We start from the raw sequence: 27,412 nt of genomic DNA, 5'->3' as shown, positions 1-27,412 counted from the left end.
TTCCCCCTTTTAAAACCTGGCCTGGGCCCCGCCACCGCTGCCGTAAACACGGCCCCCAGGATTTATCCGACGGCGCATTAACCCTTGGCCCTTGGCTCACCAATCATCCTGCCACTGTGCAGACAGTGGCTGCCCAGCAGCTGGGGCTGAGGTGCTGAGTGGGTGGTGGGAGGCAGATCTGGGGCCACGGGCTGCATCGGCCCTCACGCCTGATGGGCCGGCCACCTTGTTCTCCACCAGAGCTGCTGCATGCAGCATCATGGTGGCTGTTACAGCGGCACACAGCAGTGTCTTCTGTGTCCCTTGTTACTCACCCATTCCTCACCTGGTGTTTCAGAGTGTGCCCTGTGCAGGCATGAGACACTGCCTGGCAGAGGTGTCTGGGAGCTTTTAGAGTAGAAATGAATAGCGTGCAGAGGTTTGGGAGTGGAGAAACTGAGGACAATTTAAAAGGAGCTTCCAAAGGCCCAGTGGATGTCAGCCATAAGAGTGAGGCTTTGTCTACCATCCTGCAGTGCCCCCCACCATTTACAAGCCAGGAGGCTTAAGTTCGGATGGTGGTCACCCAAAAAAGAGCCAGGCCTCCAGCTTTATCAGTAGGCACATCAGGGCCTGGCTGAAGCAGTAGGGTCTTGAAGAATGAAACAGGAGACACATACCCCACCCGCATCCCACCCTCATCCAAGAATCAGGTCTGTGTACTCACCTCCTCCACCTCCAAGCAGGGAGTTGTTGGCTGCGAGACAGAGAAAGACAAAAGCAGGTAAGTATGGGAGGGGTTGAAGGAGTGACTGTTTGGGGCAAAGGGACAATCAGGGACACTGGGAGCAGGGAGCCTGCGTCCTGAGACTTTGGTCATAGGGGTTCCCAGCCCTGTGTGCAAGAGCCAATGGTGGGGGTTTGGGGAGCTCCCATTAGGTCTGGGCTTGTAGGGGACCAGAGTGTGGGGGCATAGGAAGGCCAGCAAGGCCACCTGATCACCCAGAAGTAGCAGTACACAGGGTTATGGCAGGCTTGTGCAGGTCAGGGGACAACTAGCAAGAGTTGGTTCTCTCTTTCCACATATGATCCCCCAGGTTCAAATTCAAGTTGTCAGGCTTAGTGGCAGATGCCTTTACTCATAGAACCATCTTTAGGCCCCTCTTAAAGACAGTGTCCTGTGGTTCAGACAGGCTTCCACTCACTCAGTAGCAAAGGATGGGTTTGCAGTTCTGATCCTCCTGCTTCTGCCTCGCCTCGCAAGTGATTACTGCCATACCTGGCTGCCCTATGTTCTGCTTGTTCTCTTTGACTCTACTCTGGCTCCTGAGACCAGCAGTGCCCAGCCTTCAGCACAGGGATGGGTAGACCAGAACTCTTGTGGAATATTATTTTAACTAGGCAAAGATGTGTTGTATTTGTTTATGCTGAAGAATATTACTTTAACTGTGAAAAGGTATATTAGTTTATCCAGCATTTGTTTAACTTGCAAGGATATGTTACATTTGTTTCACTTGCCTGCCTAAGGCACCGGAGTGGTCTAATAAAAGGTGACTGGCCAATAGCTGAACAGCAGGAGGAAGGATAGGCGGGGATGGCAGACAGAATAAATAGGAGGAGAAATCTAGGATCAAAAAGAATGTGTAGGAAGAAGAGAAAAAGGAGGAGGAAACGAGGGACACACCAGGGGCAAGAAGCCAGGCCGACTCCAGCCAGACAGACATAGAGAAGCAGTGACCGTAAGACACACATAAATAGCCAGGCAGTGGTGGTGTATACCTTTAATTCCAGCACTCAGGAGGCAGAGGCAAGCGGATCCAGTGAGTCTGAGGCCAGCCTGGTCTACAAAGCAAGTTCCAGAGCAGCCTGGACATAGAGAAACCCTGTCTTTGTATAAGAGTAGTTTTTTCGGCAGCCTGGAGCCACCGGACCCTGATTTGATATAAAGCTGTTGGCCAGGTACTAATTTCTTATCGTCTAGCTCCATCTTAATTATTAACCCATTTTTATTAATTTGAGTATTTCCATGTGGTCTCATCTTACCAGAGAGTGGCTGGTGTTGTGTTCTCTCCAGTCTCTGTAAGGAGTAAGGTTTTTCCTGCCGGCCTGGATCCACCGCGGCGCCAGCCCCCAATTAACACACAGAGACGCTGTATTTGATATAATGCTGTTGGCCAGGTACTTGTTTCTTATTGGCTAGCTCTGTCTTAATTATTAACCCATTTCTATTAATCTAAGTATTTCCATGTGGTCTCATCTTACCGGAGAGTGGGCCAGGGCCTGTTCTCTTCGGTCTCTCCATGCTGACCCCTCTTTACTACTTCCTCTTTCCTCCTTGTCTCCTAGTTCTTCCTATCTTCCTTTCCTATTGGCCAACAGTGCTTTATTCATTAACCAGTATGAGAAACATATTTACAGGATGACATCTCCCATCATCTTTGTTTGTTTGTTTGTTTTGAGACAGGGTTTCTTTGTAGCTTTGGAGGCTGTCCTGGAACTCACTCAGTAGACCAGGCAGGCCTCAGACTCACAGAGATCCACCTGTCTCTGTCTCCCAAGTCCTGGTACCAAAGGTGTGTGCCACCATCACCCAGCTAACCCTGTCTTGAAAAACAAAAAAACAAAACAAAACCAAGTATATATATGGCAAAAAGTCAAAAGGCCAGCCAGACAGTTGTGGCACATGCCTTAAAAATCAAAAAAGAAAAAAGGAAAGATAAAAAGCAGTGGACTGTTTCAGAGAAACCCTGTCTCAAAAACAAACAAACAAACAAACAAAAATCCCAAGGCAAAAGGTAAAGATAAACAGGTTAATTTAACATCCCTAAACTAGGCCAAAACATTCACAACTAATAAATAAGTCTCTGTATCATAATTTGGGAGCTGTTTGGTGGCCCAAAAGAAAAAGCCTGATACACAAGACAGCACAGTCCTTATCCTCATGACCCACAAGCTGCCTAGTAACACAATTGCCTCCCTTGGGAGGCAAAGATAGATGGCTCTCTGTGAGTTTGAGGCTAGCCTGGACATTGAGGACTATGTAGAGAGAGAAGGAACTGCACCAGGGTAGGGTTAAGTGCTGCTAGGGAGCTAGCAGGGGGCCTCAGAGCATGGAGCACCGATGGAGGAAAGCCACACTGTGGACCATGTCAGAGGTCTGAGCAGAGGTGAGTGGTGACAGCTGGCTCTAGGCCTCAGTTTCCCATGTAAAATGAGAAAACCCCAGCTTCCAGGGTTGGGGTGAAGGTCAGGAGAAAGGGGTCAGCTGGGGCTTTGCTATAGTAAGACTGCCTGCTTCCTATCTGGCCTGGAGGGGGCCCCCTCAGGCAGAGAGTGGGCCTGGCTGCCACCATGACTGATACTACTTTCCAGATTATATCTTGCTCTGCCCAGTTGGCTGCCCTTCCTACCTTACCATGTACCATGTGGCTGAAGTATAGGTAAGGGTATTAGCAGCCTCTCTGCTGAATGCCAGGGCTGTGCTGGTCAGTGTCCTGCTTAGTCTGGGGTCCTCCTTTGGCTGAATTCAAGGCCTGAATTCATAAGGTCCCAATGCCAACCAGACAAAGAGCTAGGGGAGGCCACCGGTGGCCCAAGACCCAGTTGCTGCCCAGGGGGCTTAGGTAGCAGGGGCCTGACTTCCAGGCCCAGCTCTTTGCAGGGCTGAATCTTACCCCACCTTCTAGGGCTTTCTGCTTTAGGGTTAGGGGCCAGACTGTGGCTCAGGGTTCTGTGTAAAGGCTATGGTTGTTGCTAAGTGGTGTCGGGTGGCTCGCAGTGGCTGGTCTCCCAGACCTGACAGCTCTTCGCTTGGGGAATAATTAATTCCACAGCCTGAAAAACGCAGGGCTGCAAGTTGCCACGTTACTTTCCAGATTAATACAAGCAGCTAATTAAGATGGAGAGGCAAGGAGCGGCCAGGCGCTCCTAGAACCAGGAGGGGACCATGGGGACAAAGAAAGAGGCAGCTGAGCATGTAGACAATGTAGCTGGAGATGCTACAGGGTAAGAGCTGAGGTCAGCCACCAAGAGCACCCAAGGAGGAAGGGGCAGGGTGCAGAGGTCCCATTCTGGCCCCCAGAAGCTCTCCAGGACATGGTTCTATGGAAGGAGCAGATCCTTAGCAAGAGACAGGTGGCCACTTTCACAAGTGGCCCCATTTCTCATCACAGCAAAGCCACAGGAGAGGAGGCTCCTGTTCCCATTTTACAGAGAATTAAACTGAGTTCAGAGAGAGAGATTGGGACAGTGCAGGTGTGGGGTGGGATAGGGTGGGAGCTGGGGATATAGCTCATTTGAAGGGCTTGTACATGCAGGAAGCCCTGGGTTAGATTTCCAGCATGGTACATACCAGCCTGTAGTCTGATACCGGTTATCACCTGGGAGGCGGAGGCAGGCTCAAAAGTGCAAAGTCATCACCATGGTCATCTTTATTACATAAACCAACCTGGGCTACTGGAGACCTTGGCTCACAATAAATAAAGACTAAATCTGGGTCTCTCTGAACTAGAAGGCAGGCCACCAAGAGGAGTGGTTATGCACACACACCCCATGCCTACTTTCTCAAAGCTGAGAGGCCCACTCTGGAGGCTGGATTACCTCAGTCAGCCTCCACTGCTCTATACCCAGCAGGCTTGGCAGCAGACAGGAGGGGCTGTACTCCTGGCAGTTTTGACCGCTAGGCACCTCAGGTGGGCCCAGGCCTGACTCCAGCCCCCTGAGCCCCTGGGGCAGTGCTGGCGGCTGTCGGAAGCTGCCCTCCACGGCCCTTCCCACCTCCCCCCATCACCTCTCTCTTAATTAACACCGGCTGCAAACAAGCTGGCTCCTGCTCAAAGAGGGCACAGTGCCAAATGGGTTGGCAGGGAGCCTTGCTGGGGCAGGAGAGGAGGGTTAGGGACCGGGACTGGGCGCAGCAGACCCCAGGCAGAGGGAATGTCAATCCCACCTGCCTGGCTCTCCAAACCCCCACTCTGTGTGGTCTTGCTGTTGGGGAGAGGCATGTGGGATGAAAGACTGATATCCACCCAGCTAGGGTCGGTCCGAGAGAGGAACGGGCCTGGGGCAGGCCCACTGTTGAAAGGGTAGGTGAAAACTGGGCTCCTTCTTGGCCTGGGCAGTCAACCTGCCCATGGAAATGTGGACTTTCTGTTTCTGTTTATCTTTTTCTTTTTAAGTCAGCTTCTCAGAGTCCAGGCTGACCCCAAACTTATTATGTAGCTGAGGATGACCTTGAACTTGGATCCTCTTGTCTCTAACACTGGAGTTCTGGGATTGCAGACATGAACTACCTTGTTTAGTGTGTTCCATGCTAGAGGGGGGAACCCGGGCTGTGTGCATGTTAGGGAGCATTTTGGGAATTGGATGCCACCCTTAGACCTCCTGTTTGGAGCAATCATCCCTGCCTCAGAGGCCCAACAGCTGGGAACAGGCACATGCCACGGTGTTCAGCTTTTACCTTGTTTTTAATGTTATTTTATTTATTTATTTATTTATTTATTTTTTAACTGAGTTTCCCTGCATAGCCCTGGCTGTCCTGTAGACCAGGTTGGTTTTGAGTTCAGAGATCCACCTGCCTCTGCCTCCCAAGTGCTGGGATCAAGGGCGTGCACCACCATGCCCAGCCTAAGTATCCAGCTTTTAAACAAGGGTCTGTGAAGGGCAAGAGGGGCTGGAGCAGGTCCCAGCTCTGGTGGCATGTGAATTCTAGATCAGGGGGTGCAGGTTTCTGGCCTGTGTACACACATTAGACTGTAAGGATGAGCCGGGTCCTCTTCCTCTATATGGTGCTCCTCGGCACCAGCGCAGGGGATGAGCTGCTCTCTTCACACTCCGCTGGACTTAACCAGCTGGCTTCCAGCCCTGTGACCTTGAAGTGCCCCCTCAGGTCACTCTCTGCCAGTTCTCTGACATCTGAAGGCTGGGATTTGGGGGTGCCTCACTCCAAGCCGCCTGCAGGCGTGCTCTGCAGGTTCTCTCTGCCTGGCCTGCTGGCCCTTCTGTCTTCACTCTGGCTCCTATGACCCACCACCTCCCTTCCACCTGCGCTACCATTGCAGCCCCTGAGGGTGGCGGAGTAGGGACTCCCCAGTTTGTGCCCAGGCTCCTGGCCTAGTTAGGTACTGGCAGGTGGCCACTGCCCAGTGAGAGGGAGAGGGCCAGCCCCGGAGAGTTTGGCAAGTGCCACTAAAGATCAGAGGAAGCCCAGGGACAGAGCTGGCACTCTACCCTGCTTCACTTTCTACAAGGAACTATTCGTTCACTTAGAGGTACTCATGTAGCCCAGGCTAGCCCTGAACTCATATGTAGATGAAGGAGAACGACCCTCCTGCCTCAGGATCCTGGGTACTGGGATTACAGGCAAAGAGCTACCAGGTCCAGCTTTAGGAAACCATTTTAAAATGTTATAGTATTGATATGTTTCTGTGGGGAAAGTCATGTGCTGGCATTTTAAATGTTTTTATGGGAGGGGTGGGGCCAGGGCACAGAGTCTACATGGGAGCTGTGAGCTGGGCTGGATGGGTGTACACAGTGCTCACCTCTCTGAGGAGATACTGCCACCATTCCCCAGAGGTGGCCCCTGAGCCACAGGGACAGTCCCCTCACAGTGTACATTGGAAATTACGGCTTCCCAATTAAAACCTTCCCAAAGCTGGCAGCATGCGCAGCTCAGAGGCAGAAGCTAGTTCGGTATGCAAGAGGTCACAGGTTCTATCCCTGGCACCACCAAAAAGAGAAAGAGTAAAAAAAGGTGCCCCCCCAAACCTCTCATAGGGAGCTCAAGAGCCCCACAAACACATGACCTATCTCTTTCCCACTCTCAGAGCCTCCCTCAGCCATACTCCCAAGTTAGCATCTTTGCCCAGAAGAAACATCACCTTGCTCTCTCTAAGAGACCCACCCACCTGAGTCTGAGACTGCCACCCACTTCTCTAGCACCTCTACTCTTCAGATAGTCAGCCTTCTGAATATTGTCACTGGTGTACCACATCCACAGCTTCCAGCACAGAGCTGGTGCATAGTGGGTGTCTAGGAACTTTTTTTTTTTCAGTATCAGGGACCGACTCTTGGGTGCCTCACACGCTAGGCAAGTGCTCTCCCGCTGAAACACACCCCCAGCTCACTTGCTGTTTTGTTTTTAGATGGGGTCTCGCTGTGTCATGTTGTCCAGGTTGGTCTTGGACACAGTGTATCCTAGGTGAGCCTGCTACTTTTGATCTTCCTGCCTCAGCTTCCTGAGTGCTGGGACTATAGGCGTGCCACCGGGCCCAAGTGTAACAATGATTATTGAAAGAATTGAACAGTTAGAGGCTGCACCTGCTCCAGTCATTCAGCCCACTATGTGGGTTGCACGTGGACAAAACCTGGGTCTGCTGGACTCCTCAGGTGTGGCTCCCCACCAGCCAGCCCAGCAGGAAGCCTGAGAGCAGGGGATGATGCTACAGCAAGCATTGGTCTGAGGCCAGCGGCCAAGGGACCTCCTAGCTTCCCCTCACAGGGACTACGACCTTCATGCCTGGGAGGAGGGGGGGTGGCCCTCTGAGGGAGAAGGGAGAGGGGGATGCAGAGAGGAGAGTCGGTTACCAGTGACCCGAGGAAAGCGCTGAGCAGGTGCCTGGACCAGGAAGAGGCTGGCCAGGCAGGCACAGCGGTGACTTTGAAGCTGGCACAGCCCCTGCACATGCCCCAGGAGGTTACTGCCTCCACACGTCTGCCTCGGCTCCTGTACACCTTGTCCGGGCAACGTGGTTTCACCTGCCTGGAGCAGCTGGGAATCTGGGCACTGCTCCCCTCAACCCTTGAACCCTAGCTGGTTCTGTTTGCTCCTTCCTCCTGAGAGAGCCAGACCTCTGCTTTGGCAAAGATAACTTTCTACTGCTGCTAAGTGCTGAGCACTGGGGTGAGGGTGGACTCTGTTGGCACACAGCTCACTGTCTTCGGGATGACAAAGCTACAGAGGCTAACCTTGAACCAGAATTAGCACCAGAGGCCATGAAGGCAATCAAAGGGAAGACAGAGGAGGGCTGGCAGGCTGTCTCTCACGTGTGGCAAGGACCTGCTGAACGAGGAAGCTGCCTTGGAGAAGCACAGCAGGCAAAGGATGGTTGTGCAAAGGCCCGGAGGCAGAAGCCTAGCTTGGAGGTTCAGCACAGGGCCCTGTGGCAGAGGGGAGAGGAGAGGATAGAAGGTCAGGAGCCTTTGGAGCTGGCCAGCCTGGAGGTGTGCTGCTGAGAGCTGCAGTGTCAGATAGAAAGGCTGCTGAGGTCAGACTGTCCATGGGTCTTGTTCCCCCTCCTGAAATGTGCCCCAGGCTTGTCAGGGACAAGGCTGCCACCTATAAGAAGGGCTCTGGGAAGGCTTTGGTCCACCACTGAAATGACTGACACCTGGGCCCGTGGAGCTTAGGGGACAGGCTCTATTCCAGGGAAGTCGATGTTACCTTCCCGCTCCCACAGGCCGGTGGTGGGGATCCGTGTTCCGAGAGGCAAGTCCTTTAGAACATGCTTTAGATTAGAAACTCCCACAGATAAAATAAGATATAAAATGTGCTGAATGTTGAAGATAAAACAGACTTCAAAGGTACCTCAAGCTGGGTGAGCAGTCATCCTGTTGGACAAGCTGTGTCCCCCTCAGGCCAAGGTCACTGTCCTCCAAGGTGTGGCTGCTAGGGTGGAAATCGAGTGTCAACTTGGGCCTGGCAGTGAACAAGCAGAGGGGACCTCATGGAGGCACAGGGCTGCCACTTATTCATCAAAATCCATGCTACCAAATCCATCCCCATGCAGCTGCTATGTGGGCTTTCAATAGCCACTCTAATATGGACACATACACCCTCTGGCCCCATTTACAGGAAACAGAAGTGACCTTCCCCAGGACAGAGCTCTGAGCAGAAACAGCCAGTACCCTTGTCCTCTGCCGGGACAGATCTTAAAGCCCCCTGCTGTGACCTGTTATCTGGAGCTGGTGGCTCCCATTCCTGGGACCTTTTTTTGGTTTTTTGAGACAGGTTTCTCTGTGGCTTTGGAGTCTGTCTTGGAACTAGCTCTTATAGACCAGGCTGGCCTCAAACTCACAGAGATCCACTTACATCTGCCTCCTGAGTGCTGGGATTAAAGGCATGCGACACCACCGCCCTGCTTGGAATCTTGTTTCTTTATGTGGTGATGAGGGAATCATTTAGCCAGGTCCTTATGGGCCTAGATGTTAAAGACTGTCCAAATAAACCCCCTTCGGGTTCAGTGGCAGATGCCTGTAATCTCAGCACTTTAGGAGGTAGAGGCAGAAGATTCAGGAATTCAAGTCCAGCCTTGGCTACATAGTGAAGCTAGCCTGGGATACATGTAATCTTGACTTTAAAAGAGTTCCTAACCCCATGATGGGCCCCTCTCTCACGACCCCATCTAACCTCACTCAGCTCTCAAAGGCCCCAGCCTCCAAACACTATCAGAATGTGGATTTGGGGCTTAGGATCCCAACTCACAGTTCTTTAGAGGACACACAGAAACCATAGCATGGCTTCAGACAGGCATGGGAGTTGGGGTACTGGACGCCAAGGGTCCTAGAAGGTAAACAACAGTAGTTTCCACCTATGAATGCTGGTTCATCACCTCCCAGCTAGGGAGGGCTGTGTGGCCACATTGCATATGCAGCTCTTAGAGGTGGGAAACTAAGTCACTAAGGCAGCATGGTACCAGGCCTCAGAGGTTTGGTTTGTTGGCTCCCAGGACTGAACCCCTCACAACCTCACTCAAGACATGCTTCACACTGCCCAAATCTGAGTCTGTTCTTCTCAAATCAGGCTCTCACACCTTCCCGACACATGGCACCCTCTGCTTGTTCACCTTACTGCCCTGTTTGTAGTCTCCATTCTTGTACCCCAGGATCTGTCCCCGCCAGTCCCTACAAAAGCTGCCTAGTCAGACATTTAGAAATGGAAGTAGGTTAGCTGGCTGCTGTTCTGCCTGCCTGGGCCTCCACCCCCTCCTGCCTGAGTTCCTTGGGCTTGGCCACTGCTGGGCATCTGGGGACCCGGGGACCCCACATCAATACCACCTCAGGCGACACTTAGCACCCATTCTCCAGCTTGGATCTAGAGGCACATTTCACTTTCTGGCTTTTTGTTAGAGACAATATAAGCAGCAGGAGAGGTAGGTCACCCTCAGCCTCAGACCCAGCAGAGACCAGGTTCACGAACCCAAAGGGACCTGTCAGGCATTAACACAACCACAGTTACAAGCCTTGGCCAAGCAAGTCCTTTCAGCCAGGTGTTTCCAGGGGAGCCCTCCCCTCACGGGTCCCCAGGAACCCTGTATGGAGTCCTGTTATTTCTGCCCTTTAACACATGTGCATATAAACAGTTCAGAGGTTAAGAGACTTGCCCAGGTTCATGAGGCTGGGAAGCCAGGGGCTGGGGTTGACTCGGCTCCTTGACTTCCCCCGTGGAGTCCAGGAGGGCTGCAGACCCCCAGCTGCAGCAAACCTCCCCTCCCCCAGGAGCCCCGGCAGCACTCTTGTCCTGCCATTAGCATATCCGAGAGCATCCCTGAAACCCAATTACCAGGAGATGGCTTGGGCCCCAGCCAGCCGGGTGTCGGCTCCAGCTCAGGAATCCAGATCTGCAGGAATGAGGGGCTGGGACCTAGGGCAGCCAGCTGGGGAGTGCAGGGAATCAGAGCAAGTGGGTGGGGGTGGGGCCAGGGCTTATGGCAGGCTCTGGATCCTGGTGAGGTGGTATAGCGGTTCCTAAGGCGTGTCTTGAGCCCTCTACCAAGGCCAAAGACAGGTGAGTTCCAGTGGCCCTCTGCCCTCTCTGAGCTTTAATATTTGAAAACAGAAGCCTGGCCTGTTTTTTGCTGTTGTTAGTTTTGGTTCTTGAGACTGGGTCTCATGCAGCCCAGGCTGGCCTCAAACTAGCCATTTAGATGAGGCTGAACACATGCCAATTAAAGTGTTTCCATGGGGGAGGGTCCCACTGTTAGCCCGCTTCAATTGTTTTTGTTGTGGACGTTTATTTTGAAAGACAGTGTTTCTCTGTGTATCCCTGACTATCCTGGAACTCACTCGGTAGACTAGGCTGGCCTTGAACTCAGAGATCCACCTGCCTCAGACTGTTGGGATTAAAGGTGTGTGCTACCATTGTCCGACCATGGCTTTGAGTTTCTGATCCTCTTGCCTGTACCTCCTAAATTCTGGGGTTACAAGTGTGTGCCACCATACTCAATGACATGAGTGGCTTTCTAAAAGAATGACTGGTGTCACCTTGCTTTGTCTTGCCTAAGGATCCTGTGAGCCCCATAAGGACAAAGCACACAACCTTTCTCCAATGCTGGTGCCATACTCTGGAGTTCCCAGACTGCAGAACCATCATGGAAGTAGATCTCTGTCCTTTATAAATCACTCAGCCTCTGGTATTCAATTACAGCAACAGAAACAGACCTACCACCGAGCCCAGTAAACTCATTGGGGCTGGGGATGTAGCTGAGTTGGTAGTATGCTGCCTAGCATGCATGAGGGCCTGCATTCAATCACCCGCATTGCATAAAACAGACATGGTGGTGCACGCTTGTTATCCCAGGACTTGGGAGTTGGGAGCAGGAGGATCTGGAATTCAAGGCCAGCCTAAGGTGACAAATCAAGTTCAAGACCAGCCTGGGAAAGAGACCCTGTCTCAACAAACAAACCTACAGTGTCACACAGAATGAGGTGCCTCTCTCATGGAAATGCCAGTTCCCTGAAATAGCACGTCCTTCCTTTTTGATTTTTTGTAGACAAGGTCTTGCTTTATAGCCTAGGCTGACCTACTGACTCAGCCTCCTTGGTCCTGGAATGACAGATTATTGTAGGTTTTTGTTTTGTTTTTGAGACAGGGTTTCTCTGTGTAGCGCTAGCTGTCCTGGAACTCACTTTGTAGATCAGGCTGGCCTTGAACTTGGAGATATTAGTGTCCAGGCACACCTTGGGAACCCTAGCACAGTGCATTACACCTCTGTGCATGGCAAGCAGTGCCCTGGCTCTGTACACAGGAGCAAAGGTGTCTTTAAGAGACAAACTCCGCCTACCCCCCCACCCCCCCCCACCCCCCCCCACCCCCCCCCACCATTTCTCTGAGGAGGCAGGTCTCTCTCACTCTTTCCCTCCCTTCCCTTTCTAATAAACTTCCTTCCCATGTAAGTCCTGCCTGATGACATATTTATCTTTCACCCATTATGGGGCCCACTAAAGGTCCTACTTCATGCCCTTGTTCATACAGATCCATCTGCCTTTGCCTCCTGAGTGCTGGGACTAAAGGCATGTGCCACCAATACCTGGCTAAAAGATTTTTTTTTTAATCTAGTTTTGCTGGAATTGGTGAGTATATCACTGTCCTGTATATAAACACTGACATTTTGGGTGGGCTTGCCCTGTTAAGGGGCATGTTCCCAGGGAGCTACCCCTCCACACAATATCCATTCCCAGGTAGATGGGTGGCCCAGCCTGGCCTCTTGCAGACGAGGCAGGGGATCTTTGCCCACCCCAGTTGTGTGCCAGTGTTTCTCTGCGCAGGCTGGCATCTTTAACTTCACTAGTTATTGCCAAATTGCTCTCCAAAGTGGTTGTTTGGATGATCGTTTTAAAATATAAATTAGATCATGTCACTTCCCTGCTTAAACCTCTCAAATAGCTTCCTATTATACTTAGAATAAAATCCATATTCTCTTCCATGTATGCTCGGCTGCATCCCACACTCCCTCCGCCTAATTTTCTGTCTTGTTTTCTCTTCCTCAAATAGGTCTGGCATGTACATGCCCCAGGGCCTTTGCACACACTGCTTCCAATGTCTCACTTTTCTCCCAGCTCTTCTTAAAGTATCTCTGTTTTATCCATCCGTCCTCAATGGAGCAGTCATCACCCTCAAGGGCCCCACCCACTCACCCACTAAAATATCCTTTGTACATTCCTTTATATCACCCTGTTTATTTCCTTTGGAGATGATACTGTGGACCCATAAAAACCTCACTTTCTCATTTGCCTGGTGGATTATTACCAGCGAGGCAGCCTATGACAGCCTCAAAGGTTGACATGGGGATGTGGGATGTCACTCAGTGACGAAACAATTGCCTATAGTGCTTGAGGCCATCCCTAACACTATAAGATCAAGCAAAAAATAAAAAAGGTCTTTACAGTTAAAAACAATATTAACTAGTGACATGCTAAGACCAAAGGAGGGCATCCAGTGCCAGGCTCTACCATGCTCTGCCTTGTTACCTTGATACAGCATCTCCCACTAAACTGGAGGTCTTGTCTCCATCCTTCACAGTGTATGGTTACAGGAGTAGATGCAGACACACCTGCCTTTATATGTGGGTACTAGGGACTTGAACTCAGGTCCTTATAGTTGCATAGACAAGTGGTCTTGTACCTGCTGAGTCATCTCCTCATTCTCAAGCAAGACAACCCTTTGCAGACCAAGCAGGCCTATGGCTTATCCATTCAACAGACATTGCTTGGACTCCCTGTGTGTGTGGGTGAGGGTGGAGACCGAGGCCTGGGTCTCAGATGGGGGAGTTTCAGAGGAAGTACTGTGGCTGAGGTGAGGGCAGAGGTCTACAGGTTCTTCCTTTTGGCTGTGGAGAGCCTCAGAAGGTGCTAGAGCTGGAAGAGAGACAGTGCTAGCGTGAGTAGGAAGGCTAAAGCTGGAAAGTGCCCCTGTACCCACCCATCCAGTGCTGAGGGTCTCTGCACCTTGGGGTCCAAAGCACTCCTGTCCAGATGACATCCATAAGCACAGAACTGCCTATGACTTGGGCGGGGGTGGGAGCAGACACCCTGAGGATGCTTCAGCAACCTGCCCTCCCAGGGACTTGGTTCTCCTGTATGGCTGGGAAAGGGGTCCCCAGAAGGAAGAGACAAGCAGTAGCCCAGCTGAGTCCCCATTGCTATTGCTTCTGAAGTCAGGAAAACAGTAAAGGCAGGAGAAAGGCAGGGACCACTTTCTGCAAGGGAAATTTAAGTTAGATAACAAGAAGGACTTCCCTTGCCACCAGACACAGCTTTGTCAGGAGTCCACCTCCTCTGGTGAGGCTGGCAGCTCTTGGGACAGGAACTGCTCAAGGTTGCTCAGCCAGGAAGAGGTGAGACCCGTCTAACACACTGTAGTTAGTGTCCCTTAGGCTGGAACATGCCCAGTAGGCCAAGTCCCTCCCACCCTTGGCTTTAGGGTCCATGTTGAGGTGGCACTTGCGCTGCAGGTGTCAAGGTGGCCATCTGACACCATTCAAGCCTTCTCTGTGGGGACAAAGAACTCAGCCTGGTCCTCACCTCAAGGACCCCAGGGTCCCTTGACATGGTGCCCTTCCTCTCTGTCCTCATCTCCCAGCTCTGGCTCTACTTTGTGGAAGGAGGAGGGAGAACGGAGGAAGGAGGAAGCAGGAGGAGGGAGCAGACCTGTGTGGCTGCCATTGGTATGCACGGCCCAGCCTCAGCCCTCAGTGGCCCAGCCTCTCTGCTCAGCTCTTTAAGAATCCCTCCTTGGTGGCAGCCGCGTGGTGGTTGCCTGGCAACACCATCACACCCCACCCCATGGCTGGCACTGGCCCTCTTCCCCTCCCCCTCCTCCTATGGCTCCTCACATGCCCAGCCTCAGCAGCATTCTGTGCTCAAACCCTGCCAGGCCCAGCTAGCTGTTTGGGGCACCTGTGCCCCAGTGGGAGAGAACGTTTGAAGGAGCCCACCCAAGCCAAGCCTTAACTCCAGCATGGCACCTGCACGTCTTGGGTTCTAAGGCCTTGGTTTGACAGCCCCTTTCCCCTGCAGCACCTAGACAGGCAGGTGAGGGTTCTGGAACATGTCCTGTGTCTCCTGACCCAGCTCTGTAATATCAGAGCTCTGGGAGAAGGTCCTGGGCTCCCAGCAGGAATCCTTAGGCTCCCAGCCCCTCCCAAGCCTCCTCTGAAATAGTGGCTTCAGTTGACCTGTATGCAGAGGGGAGCCAGGGGACTGAGGGTTAGCCTCTGGAGCTCTGAGTGGCAGGTCTTCCTTGGCCACCAATAGATTAACTAGGTACTGGGCCTCGTGGAGCCCACAGTCACTGTGACTGGGACAGGAGGTAGAGGTGGCATGTGAAGAGGAGCAGAGAGCACCAGACCTCCCCCACAGAGGCTAGAGAGACGCTGTGACAGGGAAGGACATCCCCACAGGCTGGGGCCCCAACAGGAGTCTTGGGAGTACAGAGCCCAAACACATCATTGACTTCTCTCCCTGGGGTGACCCAGGGCAGCCCTCACACTCGCTCTGGCTTGGGGTCTTACTCTCATCTCTCCCACATGCCAGCCCCTCCCTCACTCCCCTTCAGCCTGCTGCTTATCCTCTTCCCAGCCAGGAGGCATGGCGTCTGGATAGGCCTGAGCCTCAGCCCTCACCTCCTCTGTTACCCTGCCTCAGCCCCTGGCCACCAGCCCCAGTACCATCTAGCCCTGATCCCTCATGCTGGTCCCTTCAGACACACTGCTCTCTGAGACACAAGTCCGATCTCTGTGCTGGACTACGATGTGTAACAGGTGAATTATGGCAGAGGCAAGCAGGCTTAAATCACCATTAAAAAGCAGGTCCTTTGCTGGGAATAATGGCTGGGAGGAGGACGCCGCCCTGAGTGGAAGACTTGGAGGGAGGTAATGTCACTCAGGGGAGAAAAGGAGGCTCCCATGGGGAGGGAGGGCTGTGTGAGAGGCTTGGGAAAGAGCCTCAGTCCTGGTCCATCCCAAGACTGGTTTGTGACACTTTCTGAAATCTTTTTCTCTCACTCGCATCCTTGGTATGTGTCCTAACACCCACCAAGACCCCACCCTGCACACTCCCTGCTAGTTGAGCTGGGGTCTGGACACTTCTGTCCTTGGAGCAGTCTATGACTGCAGTTGGCCTTGGAACATCATCGCCACTGCTGCCTGGACTGGCTCAGCAGGCAGTGCTGTCCCTATGGGCAGGCCTATACACACTGGACCCTGGGCTCTGCCTTCAAAGGGCTCATGGCCAGGGGAAAAGGGGGGCAAGCACTCCCAAGATCTAAATCACCATGACACCTGCAGATAATTTACTATGATCCAGCTTCTAAGAGGTGAGAGTGCTGTCTAAAAGCTGAAAAGTGGGGTCATGGAAGGCAGTCACAGACCATGTCACAAAGAGAAACACAGGAATAGACTGCTGGAGCTGGCAAGCTGGCTCAGTGGGTAACGGCTCTGCCACTAGCCCTGATATCCCGAGTTCAATCTTCTGGTGGAAGGAGAAACCTGACTCTTAGAAGTTGCCCTCCGACCCTGCCGCCCCAAACCCACACACATATAATAAATACAAACACTACTACTGAGTACTTTTCCTCTAAGACTTTGTGGAGGGCTCAGGATGATGTTGGCAGAGAGCTTCCCTAGTGTGACTGAAGCCCTGGGCTCCATCCCCTGCACCACAAAGACAGGACATGAGTGACACACCTGTAATCTCAGGAGTCAGGTGGAGGCAGGAGTACCAGAGGTTCAAGGCCAGCCTTAGTTTGATCTTAATTTATGTGCATTGGTTGAAGGTGTCAAATCACCCGGAACTGGAGTTACAGGTGTGAGCTGCCATGTGGGTACTGGAAACTGAACCCAGGTCCTCTGGAAGAGCAGCCAGTGCTCTTAACCACTGAGCCATCTCCCCAGTCCCCTTTGTTTGACCTTAAAACAAAAGCAAGGGCATGGTTTAATTATAACACTGTGGTAGGGTGCTGGCCTAGCACCTGTAGGACCCTGGATTCTATCTCCAGCATGAGAAAAAACAACAAATCTTAATCTGTAAAGTGGCATTTAGAGGTACTGGTCTCTGGGCTATAATTAGTATTAGTGGAGGTCATGGAAGCCTTATGATGGAATTAGTGTTTCTCCTCCCCCCTTTCTGCGGGGAGTTCAGGATGGAACTCAGCTTTGGATATGCTAGCAGTACTCTACCACTGAACTATAGCCCAGCCCCAACATTAGTAGCTTTTTATTTTTTATTTAAATTTTAGTTTTGTGAGACAGGGTTTCTCTGTATAGCTCTAACTGTCCTGGAACTTTCTCTGTAGACCAGGCTGGCCTTGAACTCAGAGATCTGCCTGTTTCTGCCTCCCGAGTGCTGGGATTAAAGGCGTGCTACCACTGCCTGGTGCCATTAGTGGCTTTTTAAGAAGAGAGAAATAGCCAGGTGTGGTAAGGGAGGTAAAGGCAGGAGGATCAAGGGGCTCAAGGTCATCCTTGGCCACATAGCTAGTTGAGGGCCTGCCAGGGCTTCATGAGGCTCTGTCTCAAAAACAAAACAACATATACAAACAAAGGAAGATGAGAGACATATACTGGCTCTTTGCTCTGTCTTGCCACATGATACCATGGGGACTCTGTAGAATTATAAGTAAGGAAACCTACACCAGATGTGGCCCCCTGACCAGGATAAATCCAGGTCCTTGCATTGAGTAAACCTTTCTCTTTATAAGTTTCCCAGGCCATGGCATTCACTTATAGCCCTAACAAGGAAGGAGAAAGGGGTGGGGACTCAGGGGACAAGATAGCCAGGCTCTGGTCTGCAGGTGAGCCATTTGGGCAGGGAAGAGAGAGTATAGAAGTAGGACCCTTGTCTTAGGGGATAAGGTGGCTCAGAAAGGCCAGCATTAGAGCCAGCTTAGTAGATAGGTCGTGGCCAGCAGCTGTCCCTAGCCTGACCCTTCCTCAAGGTCCCCTGGACCCCCAGTACCTGTCTTTGGGAGTTGCTTGCCTCAACCCACTGGGCTTTGCCTCTCCTCTGGCTGCTCTTGGATCTCTCTCTGGGGCCTTACCTTAGGCTGAAGGGCTTGCTTTCTGAGACACTGACCTGAGATGCAGGGGCTACCCTTAGCCCCCTGCCTTGCCTTCTGTGAGAAGCTTCAACCCTCTGTCCTGTCTACAGAACTTTTCTGTGCAGAATAGCAGTACAGGAGCAAGCACAGTGGACAGAGGAGCGGGGATGTGGACCAGAAGCCTTTCTTGAAGGAGAGGGCTGGTGTGCCAGCCAGGAGTTCTTGAAGCAGTGTGTATAGCCTGTATACTCACAAATCCATGTAAATGTCCCAGAATGCCCTGGGCATTACTGGAGTCCAGAGAGGCCAGGTGGTTGGTCCCTAATGATGCTGGGTGAAATGTGCATGGGGAAGATCCTATCCTTCCCTAACCAGACCAGATCTAACAAGGCTAAGACTGGCCCACTGTTGGCTGACAACAGTCTAATATTGCCAAGTCCAGTTATCTCCCCAATTCACAATGTAGAAGGCATCCCAGGATCTTTCCAGACCCGCCACATTAGCCATAGGAAGTGTGACGGCCCCGTTAGCATAAGAAGCTGGAGGCATAACTGGAGGATGGGACGGTGCTGAGGGTCACTGGCTGTTGAACCATCCGGTGGCAGACAGAAGCCACACCCCCTAAGAGAGTAGGTGGTGGCTGGGAGGTGGGTGGGGGAGGCTGCAGGCAGGGCCAGGCTGACCTTGCTGCCCAGTGGGAGGGCCCACTCTGAGCTTCAGGACATTGTTCTGGATATTGCCTCCCTCGGAGCGGAGTGGAGGAGCTGGGGCTTGTCTAGCTCAAGGTTGAGGCCACAAAGTGTTGCTGGCTGAGAGCCTCCCACCAGGGCCCAGCTCATAGGACTAACTCTATCTGTTGCCATTATTCTGTGTTCTCATGTAGCCTAAAGAATGCAATGGTTCAGCCAGTATTTGTTGACTGAACAAACTATATTTCCTGATCTCAGAGGACAGTCTTATTGTCCTGGAGTTACAGTCTTTGGTTGATGCCCTACTTTTTTTCCAGAGTGAAGTTCCATATATCCCAGACCCTGCACACCAGGCCTAGCTGCCATCATCATCGTCTTCATCACAGTCCCTCTGACTCTGACCCCTAGCTCCAGCCAAGAGCTCTTGCTCAGTGACACCCAGGCACTCCCAGTACGGCATTCATGGCTGCAGTGGGCTCCAGCTGCACCTGATCTGGAACCTTTCTCCTAGATCCCTCAAAACCTAGGACAACAACCACTGCCCCTAGGAAGCCTTCTGGTGCTTCAGCTGACTTAGCCCTAGTCTCTGGGGTCACGTGGGGAAGCCTGTTGCAGACAGCTCTTGCTCAGCCATGACTATGTGCTGCACACAGAGAATCCCAGCTTTTCATTCAGTGCATCCTGGTTCATGATGGTCACCCTGGTATAGCAGTAGTACCCAGCACAGTGGACTTCCCCCAATAGTCCCTGAATTGTGCAGGAGATATTGCTAAGTGAGTTATAGCCTATCAGCTGAGAGGAACATCACACAGTCATTAAAGCCACAATTATGATGGTGATGTTTTGAAATCCAAGTGTGATGTGTCAAGTCAAGCTCCATCCAAACTCTCCACGCCAGTACAAGGCCAAGGGCTAGCTTGGCGCCAGCCTGGTGCCTGACATGGGGCAGCAGGGAGGTAAAGGGGGCTTTGGTTTAGTAGAAGAGGAAGACACACACACAGAGTTCCTGAGCCACATGCTAAGTGACATGATGGAGGGATAATAGAGACAGAGCCCTGGGGCCCCGAGAGCCCATCTGGGGGTCTGGGGAGGCGGAACGGAAACCACAGTTCTGTGAAAATTATAGCCAGCTTTGTGCCTGGACAAGCCTGGAAGGGAGCAGAGGAGGGAGCTGTTGACGCCACAGGGAGGTGGCATTGTGGGTGATTTCTTTTCCTTTCTTTATTGTCGGTATAATGCTGTTTGGGCGATAAATAAAAATTGGGAGAAAAAAATAGCTGCTCAGTGAATTGAGTGCAAATCCAGGGAAGGAGGGCGGGGAGCTGTGAGGTGAAGAGGAGGGGTGGGAAGGGCAAGCACAGCACTGGGGGCAGGGGGCAGAGGTGGCCAAACTCCACCAGGCCCCAGGCAGCCCGGGAAGTGGTTCAGGAGAGCAAGAAAGCAGGCAGCAAACCCTCCCTCAGGGGTGATGGTGGGCATCTCAAGGGAAGGTTGGCCTGGGAAGCCTTGGGAGGCAACAAAGTGTAGGTTGGGCTGGACTTGTGGAAGGTTCTAGAGTTGGGATGGTGGGGTTGAATACATTGGAGTGGGTCTGCTGGGAGAAGCCCCAGATTTTGGAGGCCTAGGGGTGGGCCTGGGAGCTGTGGGGAAACTCACACGTGGTCTAAGCAGAGTAAGGGACTCACTCAAGAGTAGCTAGCACCAAAGGGGAAACTAAGTCTGAAGGGGCAACCCAAGTCTGTCACAAGGTGACAAATTTTGCACCAGGCAGGTGAGGCTGGACAGTGGGAGATGTTAGTGTTCCCATTGCAACATCTGGGTATTCTCCCTGCTAAATAACTGTCTGGTCGCCGGGCATTGGTGGCCCTGGGGAGGCAGAGACAGGTGGATCTCTGTGAGTTCGAGGCCAGCCTGGTCTACAGAGCTAGTTCCAGGACAGTCTCCAAAGCTACACAGAGAAACCCTGTCTCGAAAAAACAAACAAATAACTGTCTGGTCCATCCACCTTTTGGGCCCCCAGAACAACTTTCTCTGAGACCCTAATGTGTGTCAATTCTGCCCGACCACGTTACTGTTGTGGGTCTCCTCGACTCTTCGGAAGTCCAGTGGCTAATGCTCCCAACAGGGTTAGAGAGGGTACCTAAGTTGTTCAAAGGTTAGCCTTTGGGGAGGGGAAGAGGGCATCTAACCCAATCTAGCCCCCATACTCAGAAAAGCAAAGGGTTTAGAGAGGGCCTGTGCAGGAGGGGCTGCAAGCGAGTGGTGGTCTGAGCCAGAAGGGGCACCTGGCAGAGAGAGAAATTGGAGTTACCTGAGCTCGCAGAGTAGGCGGTGGGTTCTGTTTGTGAATGAATGCTCAAGTGGACAGAAGAATGAATGAATATGAATAGATGAATGAGTGGGTGCTGAGAGGATCGATGTGGGGGGAGGAGGTACCTGAACCAGAACCCCTTTTTCTTGACACCCTTCCAGAATCCCTTTTTCTCGACACCTTTCCTCCAGCCTTGGAGATTGGTGTTGGGAGCTTCCCTCCCCCTAGTCCCTGGGGGGCGGAATCAGCTCCCCAACTCGTCTTCCCCCGCCCCCCATCCCAGACATTTTAGCTGAGGCTTGGAGGAGGGGAACGCGCGGACGCCGTTTCTCCCGGGCTGGGCCAGAATCCCCGCGCGGCGGCGCAGCCTCCCGCTCCGGGTCCCGCCGGCCAGTGCGCAGCGCGGCGCCCCCGCCCCCGCCGCCTCCTCCCCGCCCGCCGCCTCCCTCTCCGCTCCCGCCCTCCCCGCTCCGCGCTGCACGCACAGCCCCGCCGCCGCCGCCGCCGCCGCGAGGGGAGAGGCGGCCGCACAGCCTGCTTCCCTGCACCCAGCTCGCCGCCGCCGCCGCTGCCCTCGCCCTGCGGAGCGCACCCGCCCGTGTACACGCACCCCGCCGCCCGGCGCCACCCCGCGCTACCCCGCGCACTCCTCTCGCCGCTTCGCCGGGCAGATGCGCCGCCGCGCGCCCCGCGCCCCGGGCCCGCCACAGAGCTCCGTCGCGCACCGGGGGCTCCTCTCCCAGGTCCCCCTAGGTGCCCTCCGGCTGGGGCTCCCGCCCGCTTCTTGGAATAACCCCTGAGGCTCCAGCCGTCGCCGCAAAGTTTCCCGAGGAGACCCGCCTCCCCGGCTGCTGCGCAGGTAAGGCAAGCTGCGCGGGCCGGGGGTCGGGACGGGGCACTGGGGCGCGCGGGGCGGGGGCCGCGCTGCACGCATCGGGCCGGATCTCGCCGCCCGAGTCGGTCCGGTGTGGCGGGAGACGTACATCTTTTGGGATTCGGGGTGTAGAGGGGTCGGGAGTCGACAGCCCAGCGCGGGTGGTGCTGGCCCCGCCGCGGGGAGGCGCGGGGTTCGCGGTCCGCGGCTCCGCTCCAGGGAGCGGAGGCTGGAAAGGGCGGGGGCTCGCTTGCAGCCCAGAGCCGAGCCCTGGCTGCGCCCGGGAGGGATGTCGACCGGGCCCGAGGGGGATGCCGGGTTGAGCAGGTCAGTCCCTGCTCCTGCCCGGCACCCGGGAAAAGGAGGGTGAGGGGCGCGTGCGGCGAGGGCAGCCGGCCGGCCCCGGCGCCGCGTTCCTGTCCCCACTAGCCGCGTGAGTCACGGTTAGAGCGAGGTTTTATTTTTAAAACGACTTCAAGGGGGGCATAGGCAGCCTCCAACTTCCCTCCCTGCGCGCGCTGTGGACTGGCAGCCTGATGCTGGCGGGGGCTGAGACTGTGCACCTGGCGACTGCAAAGGTGGAACAGAGAGACTAACGGGCTGGGGGCGCACGCAGGGTCCCCCACCCCCAAGCTCCCTAGACAAGGAGGCAACAGACCGCGAGCACGCCCCTCCTCGTGGGGATCCGAGGCCCAGGGGCGGAAGGCTGGGGAGCGTTGTTGCCCAGCTGCAGGGAGCCGTGGTAGATCAGAGCTCTCTGGGGAGGACAAAGTTGTGAAGCAGCAGCGACATCAGGGAGCTGCTCCAGGCTTCCTGGGGCCCCGGGAGGGCTTCCAGGCTCTCCCGGGCGTGTGGTTAAGAGCGAACACAGCTCAGCTGGGGTATGCCAGGCCCCGGAGGCTCAAGTGAAAGGTCTGATGTGAATAAATAAAGCTAAGGCACAGGAATAGAGGTGAGGGGTGACAAGGTCCACCCTTGCCTCATCTCCGCCCTTGCATCCTTTGGAGGATGGAGACCAGCCCCACCCTTCCCCACCTCTAGGTAGCTTAGGAGTTGGGGGAGGCTGTCTGGGTAGGAGAGGGGGCGTGGGCAAGGCAGGACCCAGGACCTCCGCCGCTCCTGGCAGAGGGATGTGGGCTGGGGCTCCTCTCCCTGCCAACACCGGGGAAGGCGGCTGCACAGAGGGGCTCCAGGCTCAGGTTTCTAGAGTTGAAAGCCAACTGCGTGTCTTCCTGCCAGCCCCAGGAGGAGAGGCACAAACATCACCTGTCAGCTGGTGCCTGCCGTGGGCGACTGCTCAGGGCTTCCTCTGAAGGTTTAAAATGGAAATGGCCCAGGCTGCCAGGCCTGGGATGAGTTGCTGCCTAGCTAGGTTGGCTGAGAGGGTCCCTGGGAGGTCTGAGGGGCAGGAGCTGAGGTTGAAGGGCTATAGGCCAGGGGGGAGGTGAGACAGGCTTGCTTTTTGAGTGTGTGTGTAGGGGAGAGAGGAAGGGGTTGGAGAAACTAGGTATGCACATCCCACCTCAGTTCTCAGAAAGATTAAGGCAGAACCTCCCCAGCAGAGTGGAAGCCAGGCAGGGTAGACTCTGCAGCCCACACGAAGATGATGGCAGGCCTGACTTCACCTAGGCTTAGTCCATGTCGTTACTAGGGTCCATGCATCAATACTGTCCAACACCTTGGCTGCAAATCCTTCTACCTCCATACACCTCAGTATTTTTATTCCTGTTATAAATGGCCTGTTATAACTACTTCCTGGACCTTAATTGGGGGACAGGGACTACTTTACAAGTCTTTAATGGCTCTGCTCTTGGGCTCAGAGGTCTGTAAGGGCAGAGTAGGTATCTGTAGAGATATTGGAAGATTAAGGGGCCAGATTCCTCTAGCTACATGCTGGCCCTTAGCCACTGTGTCTCCCTCAGAGCCCCACGAAGCCCCTGGGAGATCACTTGGGTTGTTTAGAGGGAGGAAGCAGAGGCAGGAGGGCCTCTTCACCATTCACCTGCTGCCAAGGCTTTACAGGTAGGTTTGGCCTGGAGACTCAGCTCTACACAGGCTGAAATCTAGTGGCCCAGCCTGTGCTACTTTGCTACACATGTATCCAGGCCTGCAGCCTCCCTTCTGGGAACCTGCCTGTCAAGTCAAGGAAGGTATAGCCACGATCTGTGAGGAGGGATGGGCACTGTGACACTGAGAATGAGAGAGTAGGGGAGGACAGCACACAAAAAAGCCTGGGAAAGTGATGTCAGTCTAGAGTTAGTCAGAGGGCCTGGAGGACTAGGTGGACCTGATCCTCAGGTGTCTAAGAGATACGAAGCTGGCCTTGAGCTGGCTGCCTGCCTCCAGAGGCCCAGAGCAGTGGCTAACTTGAAGTAGATGTTTAGACAAGCATGGTGACACACACCTTTAATCCTAGCACACAGGAGGCAGAGACAGGCAGATCTGGGGGTTTGAGGCCAGCCTGGTCTACTGAGTGAGTTCCAGGACAGTCAGGCCTACACAGAGAAACCCTGTCCTGAAAATAACAAAACAACACAAAAGTAGAAGCTTTGGTGGAAGGGAATGTTGATAACCAGGCCCCTGGGGATAGCTGGGCATAGCCACCTTCTGTGCAGGCAGGTGGCTTACAGGTAGCCACAGTGGCAGGGAGCTGGGCAGGGGCTTCACTGAATGCCCCTTAGGGTTTGGCGACCTGTTGGCCACCCCTTCCTAGCTGAATCTTAGCACCTTAGTCAGGACTGCAAAGTGGCCTGATCTTGGAGATAGGACTTTCCAGGGGCTGTGCCAGGAGGTGTCCTGGTGGGCTGGCTCATTCCAGGATCTGGAAATGACATCAAACATCTTGTCATACGAGTTGATTATGTCCCTGGAACACTGGGATGCTGGCTCAGGGTCCTGAGGACCTAGGTGTTTCCTGGGGAGGACTCCTTTGTCTAGCCAGCTGGCCTTCAGCAAGACTGACATTTGTGGCCCTGGGTTCTCTCATCCTGGAAGTGTGGCAATAACAGAGCCTATTTTGGGGCACCCACCATGAGGTAAAATTTGCTGGTCTCCAGCAGAGTTCATGCCTAGTAACATGGATCCCCTGTAGTCCATTCCTTCCTTCGCTGTGGGCCTGTACTTATAATTAGCTTCTTTAGGCCCCGTGGAAGCAGACAGGACTACTAGATCCCCTATCACAGTCACCAGCGCCTCTTGCTGGCAAGGGCTTTCTCCATCAGTACCTCACAGTCCAAGTAACAGTGGGAAGATCCAAGAGCAACAAGAGGGGTTTCAAGTTAGGCCCTTCATGAGCTGTGCTTTGTGAGGGTGTAGGCATGGCTGAGGGTCCTAAGGCTTCCCTGGACAGTAGGGAAACTTTGCTAGTCTTAGCCTTCCAGCAGAGAGAGCGCAGGACTCTGGATGGGTGTGGGTAGTGTGAGACTCAGCCCTGGGTGTTGCTCTTGTATCTATGCCAGGGCATACCTCCCCTAGAACCCAGATTGACTTGTCAGTTCTGGCTCTGTCCTGGGCCTGGGCAGCTGCATTCTGACATTTGCTATAGGGTGAGGTCACTCTGTACTGTTGAGGGCTTAGGAGAGGCAGACTGGTTGGTCGGCGTGGACAAAGGAAAGAACAGCACCTCCATCATACTGCTACCCCTGGCTAGCCTGGTGTTCCTGGGCAGCAGCTTGACCACAGAGGGTCCTGGATAGCTGTCCCTGTGCAGGCTTGTGTTTGCCTGTGTGCCGGGAGGATTCTGTTTACTGCCTCTTGCCTGTGGCCCCCAGAGCCTAGATGCTCCCCAGGGTTCATCACTCTCAAGATGATGTCAGGGTTCTGGGGCTTCTACTTGCTTTGTGGAATATATTTGCTGGATTCACCACAGCCCTAGCTCTGGGGCTTCCACTGTGGGGGTTTGTGTGTGTCCTCACTCCACAGAGCCTGAGGTAGGGAGCATGGGGAGAGGACTTTGGGGATGTCCCAGGGAAGGGAGGTTGAGACTAAGACACCTCCATTCCTCTGTTCTTATTCCCTTCTTTCCAGGTCATTCATTCATTCTTTCATTCATTCACTTACTTAGGAGAATTGAGGCTAGCCTTGGGCTCTGGGACAAGAGTCCTTCCTGTGAGTTTCAGAGCAGCCAGAGCTGCATAGTGAGACTCTTCTAAAAAATAAACAAATAGAAAAGGCAGTCTCAAAGCTGGGCATGATGGCACATGTCTGTAAACCTACCATTCGGGAGGCTGAGTCAAGAGGATTTCAGAAAATTCCAGGTAGCATGGGCTACATAGTTCAAGGTCAGCCAGGACTCCTCAGGGAGAGCCCCTGTCTCAAAACAATAATGATAACAAAACCCAGTTCCCTGGGCTACCTGGTAGCCAAGTGTGGGGCCTCAATCATGCACCCCCAAGCTGGAAGGCTCAGTGAAGGAGGCTTCTGGGGAGGGTGTGTCCGAGGGAGGCTAGGAAGGGTGAACTAGAGGAAGGACAGGAATGAGAAACTTATGGGCAGAAGAACAGGGCTGCCTTCAGACTCCTTGGCAGGTGACCTCAGGCGTTTGCATGGGGACTGGAGCTTATGACTTGTCTTGATATTCCTCTCCAGGGAATGCCCAGGCTGGTCCATTCAGGGCTTCAGCCTGATGTGTTCCCTGAAAGCTGTGTATTCATCTGCAGGACTTGCTGGGTTTATCTGTGACAGAGGGCAGTGGTCATGATATGGAACTAAGGCAGCGAGTGATAAAAGGGATCCTGGGAAGGGGAGCTGGACAGAGAAGCAGGATTAGGGTGCAGGCCAAGGGAGAAGGCAGCAGAGAGGTCTTCTGAGGTACCAGGTCTCAGCTGTGCAGGGCTCAGCTAACCACTAGGGGACACTGCCTCCCAGGCAGAGCACAGAACCCAGGCATCTGTGGCTGGGGCCCAGAGCATCAGGCTTTGTGGTGAGGGCAGGGAGGTGGACTGATGCTGGGGTAACTAGCCTGGGCTGCTTCTGCCAGTGTGGCTGGAGAGGCTGCTCCTGTGGAGGTATCTTTTTCCCATTCCCTTTCCCCTCCTTCTGCCTGAATTAATTGTTGGCACCAGATTACAACAGATTTAGCAAACTGTAAAAAAAAAGAAAAAAAAAAAAAAAAAAAGAAAGAAAGAAAGAACAAAAAGGAGGGATCACTCACAAGAGCTAGAGGAGGAGAGAAGAAAAGGGGATGACTTCGGAGGAAGCAGCATTTATCTACAGAGGCAGATTGCTCTTGTAGAACCTGTCCCCCATAGCCTCTCCCCTCCCCACCCCCCAAGTGATGCCTGGGAAAATGCCTCTCAGGAAAATGTCAGTGCCAGGATGGGCTTTTCCTGGAGACAGTGTTCCAAGGGCTACCTGGAAGAGCAGGGGAAGGAAGATGAGGCTGCAGTGACCTGAGGGTGCAGATGGCACCCAAGGGCCTGTGCAAAGGTGAGGGGTGGCACAGGGCAGGGCCCTGGGTACCATGCTCACTGCTGGCTCTCAGGGTTCTATGCAAGGCTGTCGAGTGAATGCTTACTTTAGGGCTCTGTGTGTGGCTGTCAGTAGAAGGTCCAACCTGCCTACGGTGAGTTCAGAGCAGGCCACCAGACTGACCTGCTCAAAGGACACATGGCCTTGGGTCCTAGGTCACATGTGGGGATCTGTCTAGCTGCAGCCTATGGTCAGACCTTGGATTTAGGAAATGTGACTTTGGGTAGGTAAGCATCCTACTCCAGGGTTATGGCAGGTTACGGAGGATCATGGGGGTG

The 27,412-nt window shown here is 53.7% G+C and overlaps 2 protein-coding genes across 4 annotated transcripts in view; one reads left to right on the top strand and one right to left on the bottom strand.

The window, feature by feature from the left end:
- Macrod1 (mono-ADP ribosylhydrolase 1) overlaps positions 1-27,412 on the bottom strand; it is a 144,317-nt gene that overhangs the window by 11,245 nt on the left and 105,660 nt on the right. For both annotated transcript variants that reach the window (XM_051193849.1, XM_051193850.1), the window contains exon 4: positions 707-736. In XM_051193849.1, the coding sequence (XP_051049806.1) occupies positions 707-736 (30 nt within the window). The remainder of the gene's footprint in view (positions 1-706; positions 737-27,412) is intronic.
- Positions 21,420-27,412, top strand: part of Flrt1 (fibronectin leucine rich transmembrane protein 1) — a 73,204-nt gene continuing 67,211 nt past the window's right edge. For both annotated transcript variants that reach the window (XR_007835053.1, XM_051193839.1), the window contains exon 1: positions 21,420-21,650. The gene's annotated coding sequence lies outside the window, so the exon portion shown is untranslated. The remainder of the gene's footprint in view (positions 21,651-27,412) is intronic.

This window comes from Phodopus roborovskii, unplaced genomic scaffold, assembly GCF_943737965.1.
Source record: "Phodopus roborovskii unplaced genomic scaffold, PHOROB, whole genome shotgun sequence".
NCBI lineage: Eukaryota > Metazoa > Chordata > Mammalia > Rodentia > Cricetidae > Phodopus > Phodopus roborovskii.
The sequence above is the reverse complement of the archived record's forward strand: the minus strand, read 5'-3'. Positions and strand labels throughout refer to the sequence as shown.